The sequence below is a fragment of the Pyrus communis genome, chromosome 10, assembly GCF_963583255.1.
Source record: "Pyrus communis chromosome 10, drPyrComm1.1, whole genome shotgun sequence".
NCBI classification, from domain to species: domain Eukaryota; kingdom Viridiplantae; phylum Streptophyta; class Magnoliopsida; order Rosales; family Rosaceae; genus Pyrus; species Pyrus communis.
In genome coordinates, this window is record NC_084812.1 from 6,162,225 (window position 1) to 6,179,861 (window position 17,637).

A 17,637-nucleotide genomic window follows, 5' to 3' on the forward strand; every position below is an offset into this window, starting at 1 on the left:
AACGTATGTATGGTCAAATTCATCCACGTTGAAAGAGAAATCAAAGTTTGGAAGATTTGAAGGTTATCGTCAATTCCACTTTGGTAGAAAAAAAAATTTTAGGTCGAAAAATAAATTAACAAGCGGGGAGAGTTCCACATGGATAGAATAGGTGATCAAATTCAATATTAATTAAGACAAAGCATTATATACATGCAACCACTGAATAAGTGTGAACTCAATTGACTCATGCATTCCATCTTGATAGGAAATTTTTCAGTGTATGATGATATTATCACTTAGTAATACTAATTCACGTGTTATAATATAGATAAAGTAAATAGTTGATATGTGTGTTTAAGGCTTAGTATTAATTAACAGATCATTCTTACACATTAATTATAACACAAGCAAATTCATAATACCACGTGGTAGAGTTACAACTATACCGAAAAACTTCGCCATGTTGAGATGTATTCCAATTTCACTGTTGAAAACGAAAAACAAATGTTTTTTGGACGTAGATGAAGATTGTAAACCGACAATATTTGAGAGCAGATATTGAAGGAAAGTGAAGCAAGCAAAATATGTGTCAAACTAAAGTGTCATTTTCTGAATTAAATGAAATGGAATACAATACTTGCACCAAGTGAAAGTCCTTTTCCAAAAAGCATTAAAGGCTCGAAGAAGAATGGCTCATGAGCTTTAAAGAAGGAGAGAACGCGTTTTACAGCTTGCGTTTGCTTGGATTTTGCTCCAACTGCTTTTGCGTTTGGAAAAAGCAGGCCGTATCAGAAAACGCGCTTCTCATCAGCTTATTGCATTGGCTGATGTACGTGTAACATGCAAGTGCCAAACTAAGCTAAGCTAAGCCATGCATATTTATTTATATATTTCTTCTTTCATAATATTTTGCATGTTATTATTGAATCTGTTAGCAATATTATCGATCCCATTAATATTATCACCCACATGCACGTTGGCTTAATAAATATTATCTCATAAGTTTCTTTCTGATGTAGTTTACTAATTAAGTTTAAGGACCAATGTCATCAATGCCCTTGTATCATCGTTTTCAGTTCAATTCCATACATATAATTGTCAGTCATAAAATTGGCTTGTGTTAAATCCTACATCTTAAATTCTTTTTTTTTTTTTAGGTAACAGGAAAATAAGAGGCATAGAATAAGATCTTGGTCGTTGTTTACCTCATTTCTTATGAAAAGTAGAGTTGACATATAAGGATTCTATTTTCCTATTACGTATCATTGAGAGATATGAGTTGTGGATGATCTAAATTAAACCAACCACTTACATAATAAACGGGTTAATAAAAAAATAAAAAATAATCGTACCATTGAATAATATGTTCAACCACTTGCATAATAAACGGGTTAATAAAAAAATGAAAAATAATCGTACCATTAAATAATATGTTTTCACTAAAAAAGATTAAATAATACGCACTATAGAAGCCAAACCCGATACTTAAATTTTAACTATTAAGAATTGTATGCATTAGTATATGTGCATGTACTAGCTTTATCATGTCTCTATCAATGAATTTGTGACCAAAAAGATGGTGTAGGGCTAGTCATACGGACCGGCAAAGAGATTTCATGCACAATGAAGGCAACCATGTTCCTTGCTACTTTAATGAACTGTTGGATTCATCTTTACAACAGAACCTCTGGTTCCTTCTTTTTCTTAAAATAGGCTAAAAAAAGTTATGGAAGAAGAACTATGGAGGTTGGGGTGGGGACCACACCACAGCTGAGCTGCTAAATTAATCGACATTGGGATCGTTTTAATGTTTTTAGAGTAAATCTTTGCTTTCTCTTTTATGCGATTTGTCGGACCGTCCTTGGGGTGGAATTGTAATGCCTTTCAAGTTTGGAAGCCATCAAGCTGAAATTTCTGTGCATTCTACTATTCATTTCCTCTCTCATCTCTTTAATCATGTAGTTGAGTAATAAACTGATCAAATTACTGGGAGACGAAAGAATCGAATTTATTGACTTCTTTTAACTTTTAAAAAGAAAAGTACCATTACATTAAAAGTTCTTTGGTGAAGAAAATCGTTACTTAAAGATTTTAAGTCATATATCCACTTCATTCATCTCATATCATATCATTTGAACTCAGACTAGCTGTTCCTCTTTGAGCTCAAATATAAAATAGGATATATTGACTCTTGCCAACCTAGAATTTTATTAGTCATTCTTTCTTTACAATCTCGACGCCAGTTGTGTAGGTTTTAAGGTTTATACTTTCACACTTACATTTTCCTCTGCACTTTTTTTTTCCTAAACCATTAAATTAAATAAATTATAAGTTAAAACAAACAGAGAGTGCAGGGAGAAAAGATGAAACTGCATTACAAAAATCATTTCCCTAATAAAATGTGATTGGGTTTTTGGGTGGGTTGGAAGATGATGGGTTCTATGTTCAAGCCCATATCTCTTCATAAGCAAAGGTGGCACTGACCTATTTGAATTCTTTTTGGGTCAGTTTGCATTTTGCAAGCTATGATTGAAATTAATTTGAGCTGTTGAAATCAGTGTGGCCTATAATTAAATTCAGCTTATATCTTAAAATTTTATGTATTTCAATAGTAGAGCAAGTTAGTGAGTAATTACAAAGTTAGTTAGGAAGAATTGGTAGGAATCGAACCAGTATCAGGTAGCATAGATATGATTCATATCCGCTACTACCGTAAAACATTATTTGCATTCATTTTTTTTTTTTATGTATATATCTTTTGACAAAACCATATTCTAAATTAACCTAATTTAGAAGAAAGAAGATTCAGACTCCGTTAAGAGGACCAGCCCACTTCCCTAACAAACCGATTGGCCTCACTCATCTTATATCTTCAAATTTACACAAACGGATAAATAATAAGACGCAAATTAATGTTAAATAATGCTACATTTGGTCTATTATAAATGAAAAATACACATAGATATAACTTTTCCCAACTCTTCAACAAAAAATTATAAATGAAAAATACACATTGGTATAACATTTGGATCAGATGCTCAGTCTTTCACTTACACTTGCTTCTCTTGCCTAAAATGTAAAAATATCATCAACAAAAAACAGAAACACCATCAAGCTAATCAAATCAATTGAAAGTCGTTTCTACTATATAAAATCGTCTATAAATCAAATGAAAGCGGAAATCAATAGAAATCCACCAAGCTAAGCTGGTTTGTACATTATTGTGAAAAAGCATAAGCAGCGGACTTCCAAACAACCATCTAGGAACTTCGAATTTAGTCCTCAAATGCCAGCAATGGAGAAATTAAAGCTTCTACAACAATCTTTAAAGTCGGATGGATAAACCTGATGGAAATTGCGCATGATCAAAAAACCAATTTACCTCAAGAATAGTTCCATAACTAACATTACTTAATCCTGACAAATTGAATCAGAAAAACTATAAAACTTGCATCAAACATTTCATAAGCAATTCAACATAATCTCTAAATCCACACCTTTCCATCGTCCCAATTTGTTGATGAATTGTTGAATCTTTGAATGTGATCTCTGGTACAATAGCAATTAGTTATAATTTCTTCTCTACAACATTTGCCCTTCTAAGTAATATAATATTCGTTTTCAATCTGCAGAAACAAAGATTTCATATTTGTAGGTGGCTAGTTAATAGAAAAACAGAAACCATATTTGTATATTAAACATACCTGTGACCGTAAGTCTGTAAGTGAGTAAGCCACAGCCCTTGACTAATAAAACCAAATTCTAATTAATTAAAACAAACAACAATGGATGGAAAACAAACTTCATAACTTCGTATTAATATAGCACAAAATGAGACAGTAGATAAAACCTAAAAAGAACTATTCGTTTCAGCCCAATTTATCAAGCTCCAACATAAGTCATTTATTTTCTAAACTATTTCATATTTCTTTCCTTTATTTCACTCACCTTGATCCACCATCATACTCTATGAGTTTGACCGCAATGCTGAAGCGACACCTATATGCCTCACAACTCTTCTACTTGAACTAACTTAAGTAAAATGTTACCATCAGAATCGAAAGAGAACATAGAAGGATAAGGTTGATTCAATAGAAGTCATTGCCTCCTCATCAGTCTGTTGACAAATGATAACAAAAATGGATAGGTTTATAAATTGAAGGGCTAATATTCTAGAAATCACAAAAACATGGAAACCACAACGGTCGTGCATCCAAAGGAAAGGCAGTTTAAATATAAGGTGTACTTTTTTCTGTTAAATCCAGGTCTTTTTCAGATATGTGAATGAAAGAATCTGCAAGAAAGTAACATACAGGAATACTGACCTGTGAGGTTACGAGGGTAAATATCAATCAAGTTGATTCAAGCGGCCATGTTTTTCTACATTGTTATCTCCTCTTGATACTAAAATCTTACTAAATCTTATTAATCAACACCAAATCAAAATTTCCATCTATTTGCCAATTGTAAAATCAGAAGCAAATCAAATTATGTTTCGTTAATATATATCCCAAATTATTTATATTTCGGAGTGATATCAAGTTAACTTTTTTTATTTGCATTTATAGTTTTTCTCGAAGTTTATATCTCTTTATTTATACTGGTTTTTTTGTCTTTGAAGCGAGAGGAGTTACATGAAACGTGTGACCAAGACGAGAATGACCTTCCTTGTCTTCGGAGCCACCGGATCATCAAAAGAGGAGGCATATTGATATCAGTATTCCTATCATATAGAGGAGGAGGAAGGGCAACCGTCCACTTCCAACCAATGACAATATTGTGTATTTTTGTTGATATGCAGCTGGTGCAGTCCCCACGGTTGACGGGTTTTCTGTTTAATATTGTGTGTTTTTCTATTTATTTCAAGACAGTTAGGTTTTATGTCCCCTCCTTTTTTCCTATATTTATTTTTTGGTTAACTGCCTTTCACACTCTTCGGGTTATAAAGTTTTGATTTTCTCATTTTGCACCATAAGGTATTGAAAAAGAAAATAATATTGTCTTTATATTGAAGTTATAAAGCAAATGTTGAGGCATAAAAAGACTCTTAATTCTTGATGATGTGGATTAATTGGACCAATTAAACAGTTTGGCTGAAGCTGAATGGTTTGGTGAGGGTAGTAGAGTGATCAAAACCATAAAAGACAGAGGACTGCTAAAATGTCATGGAATTCAGTTGATATACGAGGCCAAAAAGTTACCTGATAACCAAGCTCTTGAGCTTTTGAATTTGAACACCTTCAGAATAAATGAACCTCCATTAGTTCTGACACTTACGAGTTCTCATTAGCATAATAAAATTATTGATCGTTGGCAAGCTATATTGAATAGTTATGATTATTAGGAAAAAGAACATTATAAGGGCATTCAAAAGATACTTCATAAAAGTTTTGATGCATGCGAATATTTTTGCAACAAGTTTTCGTTGACACTGCACGTTTCTTCAAATGTGAAGATAAAAACAGTGTAATACAAATACTAAGAAGTCTAAATTCAAGGTCCCTCAAGAATGTAGAAGTATTCAAGATGTCCTAAGCTCATCATTGGAAAATTTTTCCCAAGGGTGTCGCCAGAGATTTGATAACGTGGCGAAGTCGGAAAATAATTTGTTGAATCAGGTTCCACTCTCTTCTTTCCCTAATTGAGATATTATATAGATTTAGTTGACACCATCAAGACTGGATTGCAAGTTTTGATTCCAGGCAATGATGGAAGTTATGGGGGATGCAGGTCCCAAATCGACAAAAACTAAGTTCATTAGCCTTTATAAGTACTTACATTGAAATAAGCCTGGCCCATGGACTTTGGGCTTGGGCTTGGTTACAGATTAACATATCAAAAAGCAACAAGTACGAATTAGCATACGATTCTCTCCTATCTTAATTTTTCTTCCCTTTCCTCCCCTCCTACTTGAATGGTTACGGTTAAGTTACGTCAACATCTTATATTGATTTTTTTTTATAGAGACAATAAGACAAAAAACAAGTGTGAGAGGAGGAGAGAGAGAAGAGGATGTGAATATGAGGGGAGAGAATCATGCTCCCAAAGAAAAACAATGAAAAAAAAAAATAGAATAAGAGGAAGTTGAAATAAAAAAAATTATAACTCTAACAAGTAATCATTTACCACAGTGGTGAAAAAAAGATGAGTTTTTATACGACAATATAGGTTTGAACTTTATCGGTAACTAATCTAACATTTAATCTAACAAAATTAATCGTTTGACAAAAAAAAAAAAAAAACTAAACTCTCTCTCCCCTTCACCCTTTCCTCTTCCGCTTCGTTTACTACAGTGCATCTTTCTTTTTTGGAATTTTAATGAAACACTCCTAGTACTATTCACTTTTACCGTTAAGGACATTTTTACCTTGAAAAGTCACTTATGGTACTATTCGTTTACACCTTTGTTTTGTCTTTTTGATTAAAACTAAAGTTTTTGATGATTTTTCATTAGTTTTTTCTTTTTATTTATTTATTTATTTATTTTATTTTGATATTTTTCTGTTGGTTTTCCACCACCACCACCACCAAATCCACCATGAATAACTTCAATTATCTACATGAAGATGTGTGTGATTAATTAAATATTGAACTTTGAGTGTGTGGATTAATCTATTCACATGTGTGCAATATGGTTTGACCAATGATAACAAGTCTATCAAGTGTTCCAAAAAATGCTGTTGTGAATAAACTAAATTTTCTTTTTGAGCAGTTCCTGCTCTATTTTTATCTAGGAAACTTGGACCTTCAGTGCTAGGACCTCCGATGTTTATTCTACGAAGTATTGCTTGTGAGCACTCTGGATTGCAAATTATGATTCCAGACAATGAAGTTTCAAGGCGGCTTGGCTGTACCCGAAAAGATCGAACGACATTTGAACTTTCTCTAGTTAACGAACGATGAGAGAGAGAGAGGTAAATCATGCGTTGCTCATTTATTCAGCTTAGCTGGCTATTAATTAATTAAATCCATCGAAAAAAAAATACAAAACAAAGATTTGGTCTTCGAAAGTGGGCAAATGGGTCGGAATTATTATTTCATTCGTGGTGAAGAAAGGCCACAGGTGATTACGATATCAACAAATAATTGAATACAGACAAACTATAGTGATCAATCGATCAAGGGAAAAAGAAACATTCTTCCTCAAATTAAAGACCCCCACTAGTTAGTGGAGAGAAATTTACCTACATCATCGGAGATACTTTCCTTGGTATGGCCACTTTATTAGTAATATTTTTATATTTTTCAGTCGTCTGTGATTATTTTAAAAGGAAAGAGATCCTCTCCGAATCTCTTTCATCAAGGTCACCGGATCAAGTGATCCGGATCTTTGAAATTTAATCGAACAATTAAAATTATTATAACTTTTAAAGGGAACTTCTGTTTTTAGTTGTTTGATTAAATTTCAAAAGCCCAAATCACTTGATCCAGTGATTTTGGTGGAAGAGATCCAGAGAGGATCTCCTTCCATTTTAAAATTTTGTAATGGTGGATTGTTACATCAAAAGTAGTCGGTAGTAGTTTGCAAAGAAACTTCCTCTTCTTTAAATTAAAGACCGCTAAGTAACAATTTTTTATTTTTTAAGTCTTCAATGAAATTGTCACGAAAATTCATCTGCTTCAACTTGAACACATTCACATTGAAAGGTAGTAGGTAGGAAATTGCTTGGCAGGTAGGAAGAAAAGCATGAGGACTAATGTAACAAGAGAGAGTCCACATTCACATTGAAGGTGGTAGGAAACTGCTGCTTCCTTCACAGGAAGAAAAGCATGCATAAGGATATATACAACAAGAGAGAGTCCACACTCCATACCAAACTGCAGATTCCAATTCTTTGAGAGGCTCTTTTCTTTAGTTTATTTGTCTTTAATTCTCTTATGGCCATTCAACTTGCCTCTTCTTCTTCCTTGCCTCCTTCATGGACATATGATGTATTTTTGAGTTTTAGAGGTGAGGATACACGCTTTACTTTTACAAATCATTTATATGAGACCTTGAACCGTAACGGAATCGACATCTTCATTGATCGCCATCTTAAAAGAGGAGAAGAAATATCACCGGCTTTTCTAAAAGCAATTGAAGAGTCGAGAATTTCAATCATTATAATCTCTGAAAACTATGCATCGTCAAGATGGTGCTTAGATGAGCTCGTACATATCCTTGAATGTAGAAGGTCAAGGCAGCAAATAGTTTGGCCAGTTTTCTACAAGGTGGATCCGTCCCATGTACGAAATCAAACGAGTAGGTTCGGTGACGCATTTACAAGACTCGAGCACAAATACAAGGACGAGGAGAAGATCCTCTTATGGAGGAGTGCTCTAAAAGAAGTATCAAATTTGTCAGGACATACTGTCAAAGAGGAAGAGTACGTACATTTCTTCACTCCTTGTAGTTTGTTTAATTATATGATTCTGTATTTCAGGTTTCAGTTTCTACTACAATAATACCTATTTAGTTGCTAGTTTTTAAATCCCTAGCAAGGGGCACATACTTGACTGCAGCAATTCCATAATTTTTCAGCTTTGCTGAATGGCAAGTCTATAATTTACATATGAAGAAGATGACTCTTATGAGTCTTATCTATGCTACCATATAAAGTTGGAAGCCCATTCTTCACCATAAATGATGGGACAAAAATACCTTCCAAACAAAAAAAGTTCAAAAACAGCCTAAAATAATGCAAGAATATTTTTGTAATATAAACATTGTTTTTTTACAATTAATTTTTTTTTATACAGCTTTTTTATTTATTTTTAATAATTAGTACATCAGCCTAGCAATAATGTGATTCAATTAGTTTTTAATTAAATATTATTTTCTATATTTTTAAACACATTCAAAACATTTTAATAGTCAGGTAATGCTGATTATAAAAATGATGTTTCGCGTGCGTATTTACACTAAAGAAAAGGGGATAGACTTAACTCACAATAATATGTCAAAAAATAATTTTTGCACGCACTACGCACGTACATGAAGGCTCGTTTATTTATTTATTTTTTTTGGAAGCAAGGGAAAACAACCAAGGTACATGAAGGCTCGTTTATGTTAAACCTACGTGTCCATCTTCTTCATATATAATTATAGACTTGTCATTCACCAAAGCTAGCGAATCATGGAGTGACTTTTGTTGTTGCCGGCGCTCCTTTTTCGTGTATTACTCTGCCATTTTTTTTTTTTTTTGAGGTGCTGATAAACTCACCCGTTATTCTATTTTCTCACACATTATCATTCCATCCACAATAAAAAATTTAAAAAATTAACATCTTATTTTCCACCCACTATTATCTCTAAAATAACTTTAATACACCACACCTCAAATGTCCTATTTTCACTGTCAGTCCCTACGTGAACTAACTTTACACCAAAATCAAGATTGCAAATCTCTAAAAGTCCAAAAAACTTAACTTATCTGGTGAAAATTTACAACCTTGAAAGCTACAGAGTCATTGGTTTTGTTGGAGAGTTGTAGAGAGCAAGAGTTCTGCTTCATCGATTCAACTAATTTAGTTCAAAGCAAAAGAATTAAATCGAAAAAATGGAAGTAAGAATACCAGAAACCGTAATAAAAAATAAAAAAAAAGAGGCAAATCTGCAAGTAAAGGGAAGCAGTTTAAGAGAGAGAGCGTACCAGCAAGCTTCTCAGCATCAAACCAACATTGTGATTCCCCTGGCCCCTCTCTCTCTCTCTCTCTCTCTTAAATTGCTCTCCTAAAGCTGAGATTTGATCCAAATGAGCTGGAAGCTATCAAATTAAAGATGCAAAATTGCAATAAAACGTTAAAAAATTTAGGGCATGTTTGGTATTCTATTTGAAATTTTTTATCATTTCTCAAAACATTTCTTAAGAACATTTCTTGAAAATAATTTTCTTTAAGATTCAAAAACTTGATTGGTTTGCAATTTAAAAATTTTAAATCTTACGACATAAACTAGAGAAAGAGATCTAAAAAGAGAGGTCGCAGGAGATAGAGAAAGAGGAGAGAGGAGGAAAGAAAGTAATAAATGATTGAACGAAAGAGAAAGAAGAGAGGATCAGACGAGATGGAGAGGAAGAGGAGTGAGAGAAATAATCGAGAGAATGAAGGGAGCAGATTGAAGAAGAGACGAAAAAAGTAAAAAATAAAAATAAAAAAAAAAGAGGAGAGAAAGAAGAAAAGAGAGATAGATTTGGAGTAAGATGGGAGGAGGGAGAGAAAAGAAATGAGTGAGTTTAAGTTTAAAAATTCTAAAAACTCACTTTTTATGTTTTTAGAGAATAGACTATATTTTTTAGTTTTAATTTTTGAAAATAATCTTACCAAACAAGTTTTTAAACCTAAAACTTGAAAATTATTTTTGAGTTTAAAAAGTTGAATTCAAATAGAGTATCAAACAGGCTCTTAAAATTTGTTGGAAAAATCCACAAACTGATGAACATATTTGGAATTGGAGCCCTAGAAATCACAGAAACGAACCATGAGAGATGCTATCTGTCGGCGAATTCTTGAACTTATTCCACCGCCGGAAATAATGGATCTTTCTCCCACTGATCAAAACTTGACTCCATTAATTAATCCCAAATATATAAATGAATTAGCAACCAATCTTTTTTTTTTTTTTTTCCAAATAAAAAATGAACCCTAGCTCGAAAATTGATTAATTCGAAATTAATTCCGAGTACAAAACTGACAGTGGAAGCAAATGGAAATCAGAAATAGACAAAGCGGGTAAAAGGGGAAATTGGGTGAGGAGAGATTTTGTTATTTCAGCTATGCAATTTGGATTTGCAGGTGACAGAAGATTTGGGTTGGGGAAGAGAGAGAGAGAGAGAGTGGTCGAGAGAGGGAGAGATTCGAATAATTAGAGACTGGTTTCCAAGAGAGAGAAGGGAAGTCGTTGGTGCAGAAGCCAGAGGAGAGACACGAAAAAGAAGAGAGAGAAAAATGGGGGAGAGAGAAACGGAGGACGAAGCGGTAGGGAGAGAAACAATTAGGGATCTAACATTTTCATTAAAATGTGAGTGGAAAAATAAAACAATATGGGTTTACCAAAAATATGAAATAAAACAATACGGTGGATTTAGTAGCATTTTATTATTATTATTTTTTTCTTTTACAAAGAAATATAGCAAAAAATTTGATTGACTAAATATGTTTTTTATTTAAACTGGTAGGTATGAAGTTACATTTATCAATAAGATTATTAAGGAGATCTCAGTCGAAGTACTACAACGCACATATTTGAATGTGGCCAAATACCCGGTTGGAATACAATCATGTGTAGAAGAGGTGGAAGAGATTTTAGATGTCGGTGAAAATGGTCGTTGTGTGGTTGGGATTTGGGGGGCACCTGGAATTGGCAAGACAACAATTGCAAAAGCTGTTTATAATGCAATTGCTCATAAGTTTGAAGGTAGTTGTTTCCTGGCAGATGTGAGAGAAACATTGACATCACATGAAGGTGTAATCAAACTACAAAAGACTCTTCTATCAAAAGTTCTACCTGGTACGAGGGTGAAAATTGACAATGTTCATCACGGAATCAACCTTATAGAGAAACTTTTGAGGCGAAAGAAGATTCTCTTAATTCTTGATGATGTGGATGAATTGCAGCAGTTAAACAACTTGGTTGAAGTCAATTGGTTCGGTGAGGGCAGCAGAGTGATCATAACCACAAAAGATAGAGGATTGCTAGAATGTTATGGGGTCGAGTTGATCTACGAGGTCCAAAAGTTAGAAGACGACAAGGCTCTTGAGCTTCTATGTTTGAATGCCTTTGGAAGAAAAGAACCTTCAGATGATTATTTAAGCCTTGCACAACGTGCAATAGCCTATGCTCAAGGACTTCCGTTAGCTCTTACTCTTATAGGTTCTCATATGCGTAATAAAAGTATAGATCGTTGGCAAACTATATTTGATAGTTATGATTCTTACGAAGGAGAACCTTATAGAGGTATTCAAAGAATACTTCGAAAAAGTTATGATTCTTGGGATGATGTAATGCAACAAGTTTTCCTAGACATTGCATGCTTCTTCAAGGGTGAAGACAAAGATTATGTATTACAAATATTGAGAAGTTTGAAGCTCAATGTACCTCAAGATTGTATTGAAGTACTCGTTGAGAATGCCATCATAACTATTGAAGGTAATAGGATTTTGATGCATGACTTGCTAGAAAAAATGGGTAAGCATATAGTTTATAAAGAATCTCTCACTGAACCAGGAAAACGTAGCAGGTTATGGTTTCATGAAGATGTGTACAATGTTCTAACTGAAAATCGGGTAAGTAGAATATATGTTCATACATTTGATTTGGCATGATTTTGAAAAGAAAAACAAAAAAATTAAAATAGACCTTGAGTTTTGTTTGTTAATTAAACAACATTGTTTGCTAACAATTTTTTTTTTTTTTTCCATCTTAGGGAACAAAGAAAATTAAGGGCATTGTGGTGAAGTTGCCCAAACCAGATGTAATACCCTTGAATGCAAAAAGCTTCTTACAGATGGTAAATCTTGAAATTTTTATAAACCGTAATGCACAATTTTCTGGACGCGTTGATTATCTGCCCAATGATTTGAGGTGGATTGAATTGGGTGGACTTGACTTTCAAAATTTGGGATCCAATATTCTTCAAAAGCATCTAGTTACGTTCAATTTGCAATTCAATTATCATCCAAGACATCTTGTCATGTTTGATATGCCATACAGTGGCATAAAACAATTAAAGGGATTTAAGGTATGTATATGTATTTTAAATTATTTTGAACGAATACTAATTCAAATGTACACTTTATCTTTGGAGAAAGAAAATTTTCTCAGTTTTTCATTATTAATTGTTCTAACTGAAGTCTCTGACATTTTGCTTTGTTTTTTGTTTTTGTTTCATAGAATTTGACAAAGCTTACATCAATAAATTTAAATGGTTGCGAATTCTTGGAAAAAATTCCAGACTTTTCTGGAATCCCAAACATAAAGCACTTGGATCTACGTGACTGCACAAGTTTGGTTGAGGTTGATGATTCAGTTGGATTCCTTGATAAACTTGTTTTATTGGATCTTAGTGGATGCTCTAAGCTTACGCGGTTTGCAACAAAACTTGCATTAAGATCCCTTGAATGGCTTTATCTCAATGGTTGCACAAGGCTCAAGAGTTTTCCAGAAATTGAGGACAAGATGGAATCTCTATGGTATTTGGATATACAAGAAAGTGGCATAAGAGAATTGCCTTCATCAATTACATATCTTAGTGGGCTTCAAAGATTGAAAGCAAATGGTTGTGAGAACCTTGCAAATATATATTTACATGGTTCCACAAAACTGATCGCAACTGATTTGGATAGTTCAGATGATGACTGTCACACACTAATGCTTTCCGTGCTACAACATCTTAATTTCCTTGTGCCTTTCGATTGCTTGCTCACAATAAGAAGCCTTGATCTGTCGAGAAACAATTTTGTCATTCTTCCCGAATGCATTAGCAAATTTGTCAACTTGGAAGAACTTAGACTGAGTGGTTGCAAGAGGCTTCGGGAAATTCTAGAACCGCTTCCACCAAAATTAGTTTCTTTATATCTAGATGATTGCACATCATTGGAGAAAAATCTAAAACTACCCCCGACACTTAGGGTTCTGGACTTGACTAATTGCTTTAGACTACGTGGCGTTGAGGTGGGAAAATTGGAAAATAATTTGTTGAATCAGGTTCCTCTCTCTTCTTCTTCTTTTCTCCTGAAATTTAAATTAATTTTGTTGATACTTGAGAGAGAGGTCAGATCACTGATTTTTTGTGATTAGTTAACACTATATATATATATATATATATATGTATGTATGTATGTATATATGTGTATATATATATATATATATATATGTATATATATATGTATTTGCTATTGCAGGAATATTGGCGCTCTGAATTGCAAATTCTTCTTCCAGGCAATGAAGTTCGAAGTGTTAGAAAATTCTTCCAGGCAAAGAAGTTAGCGCCAGATTATGAGTATGATCAGCTAAAGCAATGGCCTTCCTTGTCTTTGGAGCTAGCGGATGATTATACAAAGCCGAGGCATATTGATCTCAATGTTCCTATTGAGATTGAGGATGAGCAGGAGCAACCATCCACTTCAAAATCTCAGATGATTGACAATCTCTGATGCATTAGGATCTTGGGTGCATATATAATAATGTTTACTACTTGTCTGTCTTCTGTTTTCTTGATATGCAGCTGCTGCTGCCCCTTCTATATGCAACTTCCTCTTTTTTTCTTTTTCTTTTTTTTTTCTTTTTTTGTAAATATTGTATATGAAACTTTGCTGTCTAGTAGTACTGTGTATTTTTTTCATTTCTTTTTCATATATAATGTGGCAAGTTGTTTGGCTTTTGGTTTGAATAATTAGAAAGCGTGTATTCATCTTGAACTGTGGTTTGGTTTAAACAAACCATGCTTTACCCAAGAGAATGAAGATGGTTTTGCCTATTACGTACAATCAACATATGTACATGTATTATATGAACTTTGGAATATACATATTCTGCTTTCAGCTTCTCACTTCATTAAAGAGTCAAGTATTAAGTCATCAAGTTAGTTAGATGTTTGTTATCATCTTCTTGTAAATTGGTAGATTAGACAAGGCCATAGTTGTAATTGTACAGAATTGTGCATTGCTTTATATACTGAAGCACCATTGTAATTTTATTACATTGAATGAAATGAAGAGGAATATTATGCACAAAGCTTTCCTTAGACATTGCATGCTTCTTCAAGGGTATAGATAAAGACTGTGTTATAAATATTAAGAAGTTTGAAACGTAATGTACCTTAAGATTGTATTGAAGTACTTGTTGAGAATACTATTATAACTATTGAAGGTAATAGGATTTTGATGCATGACTTGTTAGAAAAAATAGGTAAGTGTATATTTCGTGAAGAGTCGTCCACTGAACCAGGCAAGCGAAGCAGATTGTGGGATCATAAAGATGTCTACCTTGATCTAACTGAAAATAGATCTAGTAAGTAGAAAATAGGTTCTTGCATTTGATTTGGCATGATATTGAAAAGAAAAAAAACAAATATTTAAAACAGAACTTGTGTTTTGTTTGTTAATTTAACAATAATTCTTTTCTTTTCTTTTTTCATCTTAGGAACAATGAAAATTAAAGGCATTGTGGTGAAGTTTCTCAAACCAGATGGGATACCCTTAATGCAAAAAGCTTCTCGCAGATGGTAAATTTTGAAAATTTTATAAACCATAATGCACAATGTTCTGGACACCTTGATTATCTGACTAAGGATTTGAGGTGGATTAAACTTGGTGGACGTGACTTACATTATTTGGGATCCCATATCCATCCAAAGCATATGGTTGTGTTCAATTTGCCATCCAATTATCATCCAAGCTATCTCGTTATGTGGGATGTGTCATGTAGTTGTATCAGACAATTGAAGGGATTTAAAGCGGGGTGTAGTCAAACTAAGATTTTAAAGGATTTTAAAGGATTTTAAAAGTGATAGATTTGATAGGATTTAAGAGTATATTAAAGACTCATACAAAATTCATATGGATTTTATAGAATTTGAATGGATTGTGGTGGATTGTGGAGGAAGGATTTGAAATCTTAGGGGGTGAGGTTGGATTCTTTTTACTCTTGGTTATATATACTTTTTACTCTTGGTTATATATACTTTTTACTCTCAAATCCCACAAAATCCACAACTTATTGAAATCCTCCAAAATCTTAATTTTTTTTAATACACTTAGATTTGGATGGACTTTAAAATACTTTAAAATCTTTTAATTGACTACACCTAGATTTAAATAGATTCTAAAATCCTTTAATTGACTACACTAGGATTTTAAAGTCTTTTAAAATCCTCTTAAATCCGAGTTTGACTACGCACCCCCCCCTAAGGTACGTACTTCAAAATAATTTTTTCAAAATTTTCATTATTATTAAAGCATGTGACTTTTTGTTTTATTTTTTGTTTTGGTTTCACAGAATTTGGCAAATCTTGCATTAATAAATTTAAGTGGTTGCGAATTCTTGGAAGAAAAAAATCCCCAACTTATCCGGAAGCCCAAACATAAAGCACTTGGATCTGAGGGAGTGTAAAAGTTTGGTTGAAGTTGATGATTCTGTTGGATTCCTTGATAAACTTGTTGACTTGAATCTTCGCAGTCACTCTAAGCTTACGAGGTTTGTAACAAGACTTGGATTGAGATCCCTTGAAATGCTTTCTCTTTGTGGTTGCACAAGTCTGGAGAGTTTCCCTGAAATAGAGGACAAGATGGAATCCCTAGTTTTATCGGACATACAAAAAAGTGGTATAAGAGAACTGCCTTCATCAATTGCTTACCTTACTAGGCTTAAAAGCTTGGATGCAGATGGTTGTGAGAACCTTACAAATACATATATATATATATATATATATATATATATATATATATATATATATCTGTGTGTGTGTGTGTGGGGGCGCCCAAAACTGAGCACAACTGATTTGGATATTGTAGATGACAAGTGTATCACATTCTTCTTTCCCAACCTACACTATCTTGATCTTGACGGATGCAGTTTATCAGAAAGTGATTTCCTTGTGCCTCTTGATTGCTGGTCCACATTAACAAGACTTGATCTGTCGAGAAACAATTTTGTTAGCCTTCCGGATTGCATTAGCAAATTTGTCAACTTGAAGCAACTTAGATTGATTAGTTGCAGAAGGCTTCGGGAAATTCCGCAAGTGCTTCCACCAAAACTAATTCACTTAGATCTAGATAATTGCACATCATTGGAGAAAATTTCAAAACTGCCCCCGATGCTCGAGTGTCTGAACTTGACTAATTGCTTTAGACTAAGCGGCGATGAGGTGAAAAAGTTGGAAAATAATTTGTTGAATCAGGTTCCTCTCTCTTCTTAATTTATCTTAAAATTAATTTGTTGATACTTGAGACCTCAGATCACAGACTGTTAGTAATTAGTTATCTATACATTATTTAATATTGTAGGAATCTCTTTGGCACTCTGGATTGGAAATTATTCTTCGAGGCACTGAAATTCCGAAGTGGTTATGCTATACCTCTAAACATCCAACAACATTTGAACTTCCATCAGAAAATGAAAAGGAAGAAGCTGTTAGAGGCAGTGTTGTTTTGAAATTCTTCTAAATTTACAAGATGAGACGTCCAGATTGGTTCTATGTATTGTTGTTGAAGCACCGACTCCTTATGATCCATATGTTCTCGTCAACGGGAAAAAGACTTCTATCCTAATTTCAAGTATAACATTGAGGCAACTCATGTGTGGCTCAAGTTAGTGGATTTAGACGAGCAGCAGAGAGATATATGTCAAGTTATATTTCAATTCCTCGAAGGCTCACGCGTTAAAAGTTGCAGGGTGCAGAGTCTATTGCTCAACCAAGACGAACTGCTTCCCTTGTCTTCAGAGTGTTGGTGCAATCCCATTGTGTGTATAGTGGATTAATTTTATAAATGTGGGGGATAAGGCTGGAGCTCCATCATGTTTATCTGTTTTTGAACTTAGAGCGACTGTGATTTTGTGGTTTCTCTTTCAATCTCATGGGGAGACATGTGCTTGCATGGTTTACGTTCCGTTCTGTGATTTGTTTTTCCTGTACGGAATCTGTGTGCATACCAATTATATGAGCAATCTGGGATGTG

At 33.6% G+C, this 17,637-nt stretch overlaps 1 protein-coding gene across 1 annotated transcript; it reads left to right on the top strand.

Annotated features, from left to right (window-relative positions):
• Positions 1–7,747: 7,747 nt before the first annotated feature.
• LOC137748783 (disease resistance protein RPV1-like) lies at positions 7,748–17,194 on the top strand. Its single transcript, XM_068488963.1, has 7 exons — positions 7,748–8,348; positions 11,139–12,246; positions 12,387–12,701; positions 12,854–13,252; positions 16,011–16,066; positions 16,139–16,859; positions 16,966–17,194. Exons 1-7 carry the CDS (start codon positions 7,861–7,863, stop codon positions 17,122–17,124), a joined length of 3,246 nt encoding a protein of 1,081 aa, XP_068345064.1. The 5' UTR covers positions 7,748–7,860; the 3' UTR covers positions 17,125–17,194.
• The last annotated feature ends 443 nt before the right edge of the window (positions 17,195–17,637 follow it).

Bases quoted from the DNA above. Each gene is read 5' to 3' on its own strand.
- LOC137748783 (XM_068488963.1), top strand. From the start codon at position 7,861: ATGGCCATTCAACTTGCCTCTTCTTCTTCCTTGCCTCCTTCATGGACA. The intron at 8,349-11,138 runs GTACGTACATTT...TTAAACTGGTAG, and splicing joins CATACTGTCAAAGAGGAAGA to GTATGAAGTTACATTTATCA. The intron at 12,247-12,386 runs GTAAGTAGAATA...TTTCCATCTTAG, and splicing joins ATGTTCTAACTGAAAATCGG to GGAACAAAGAAAATTAAGGG.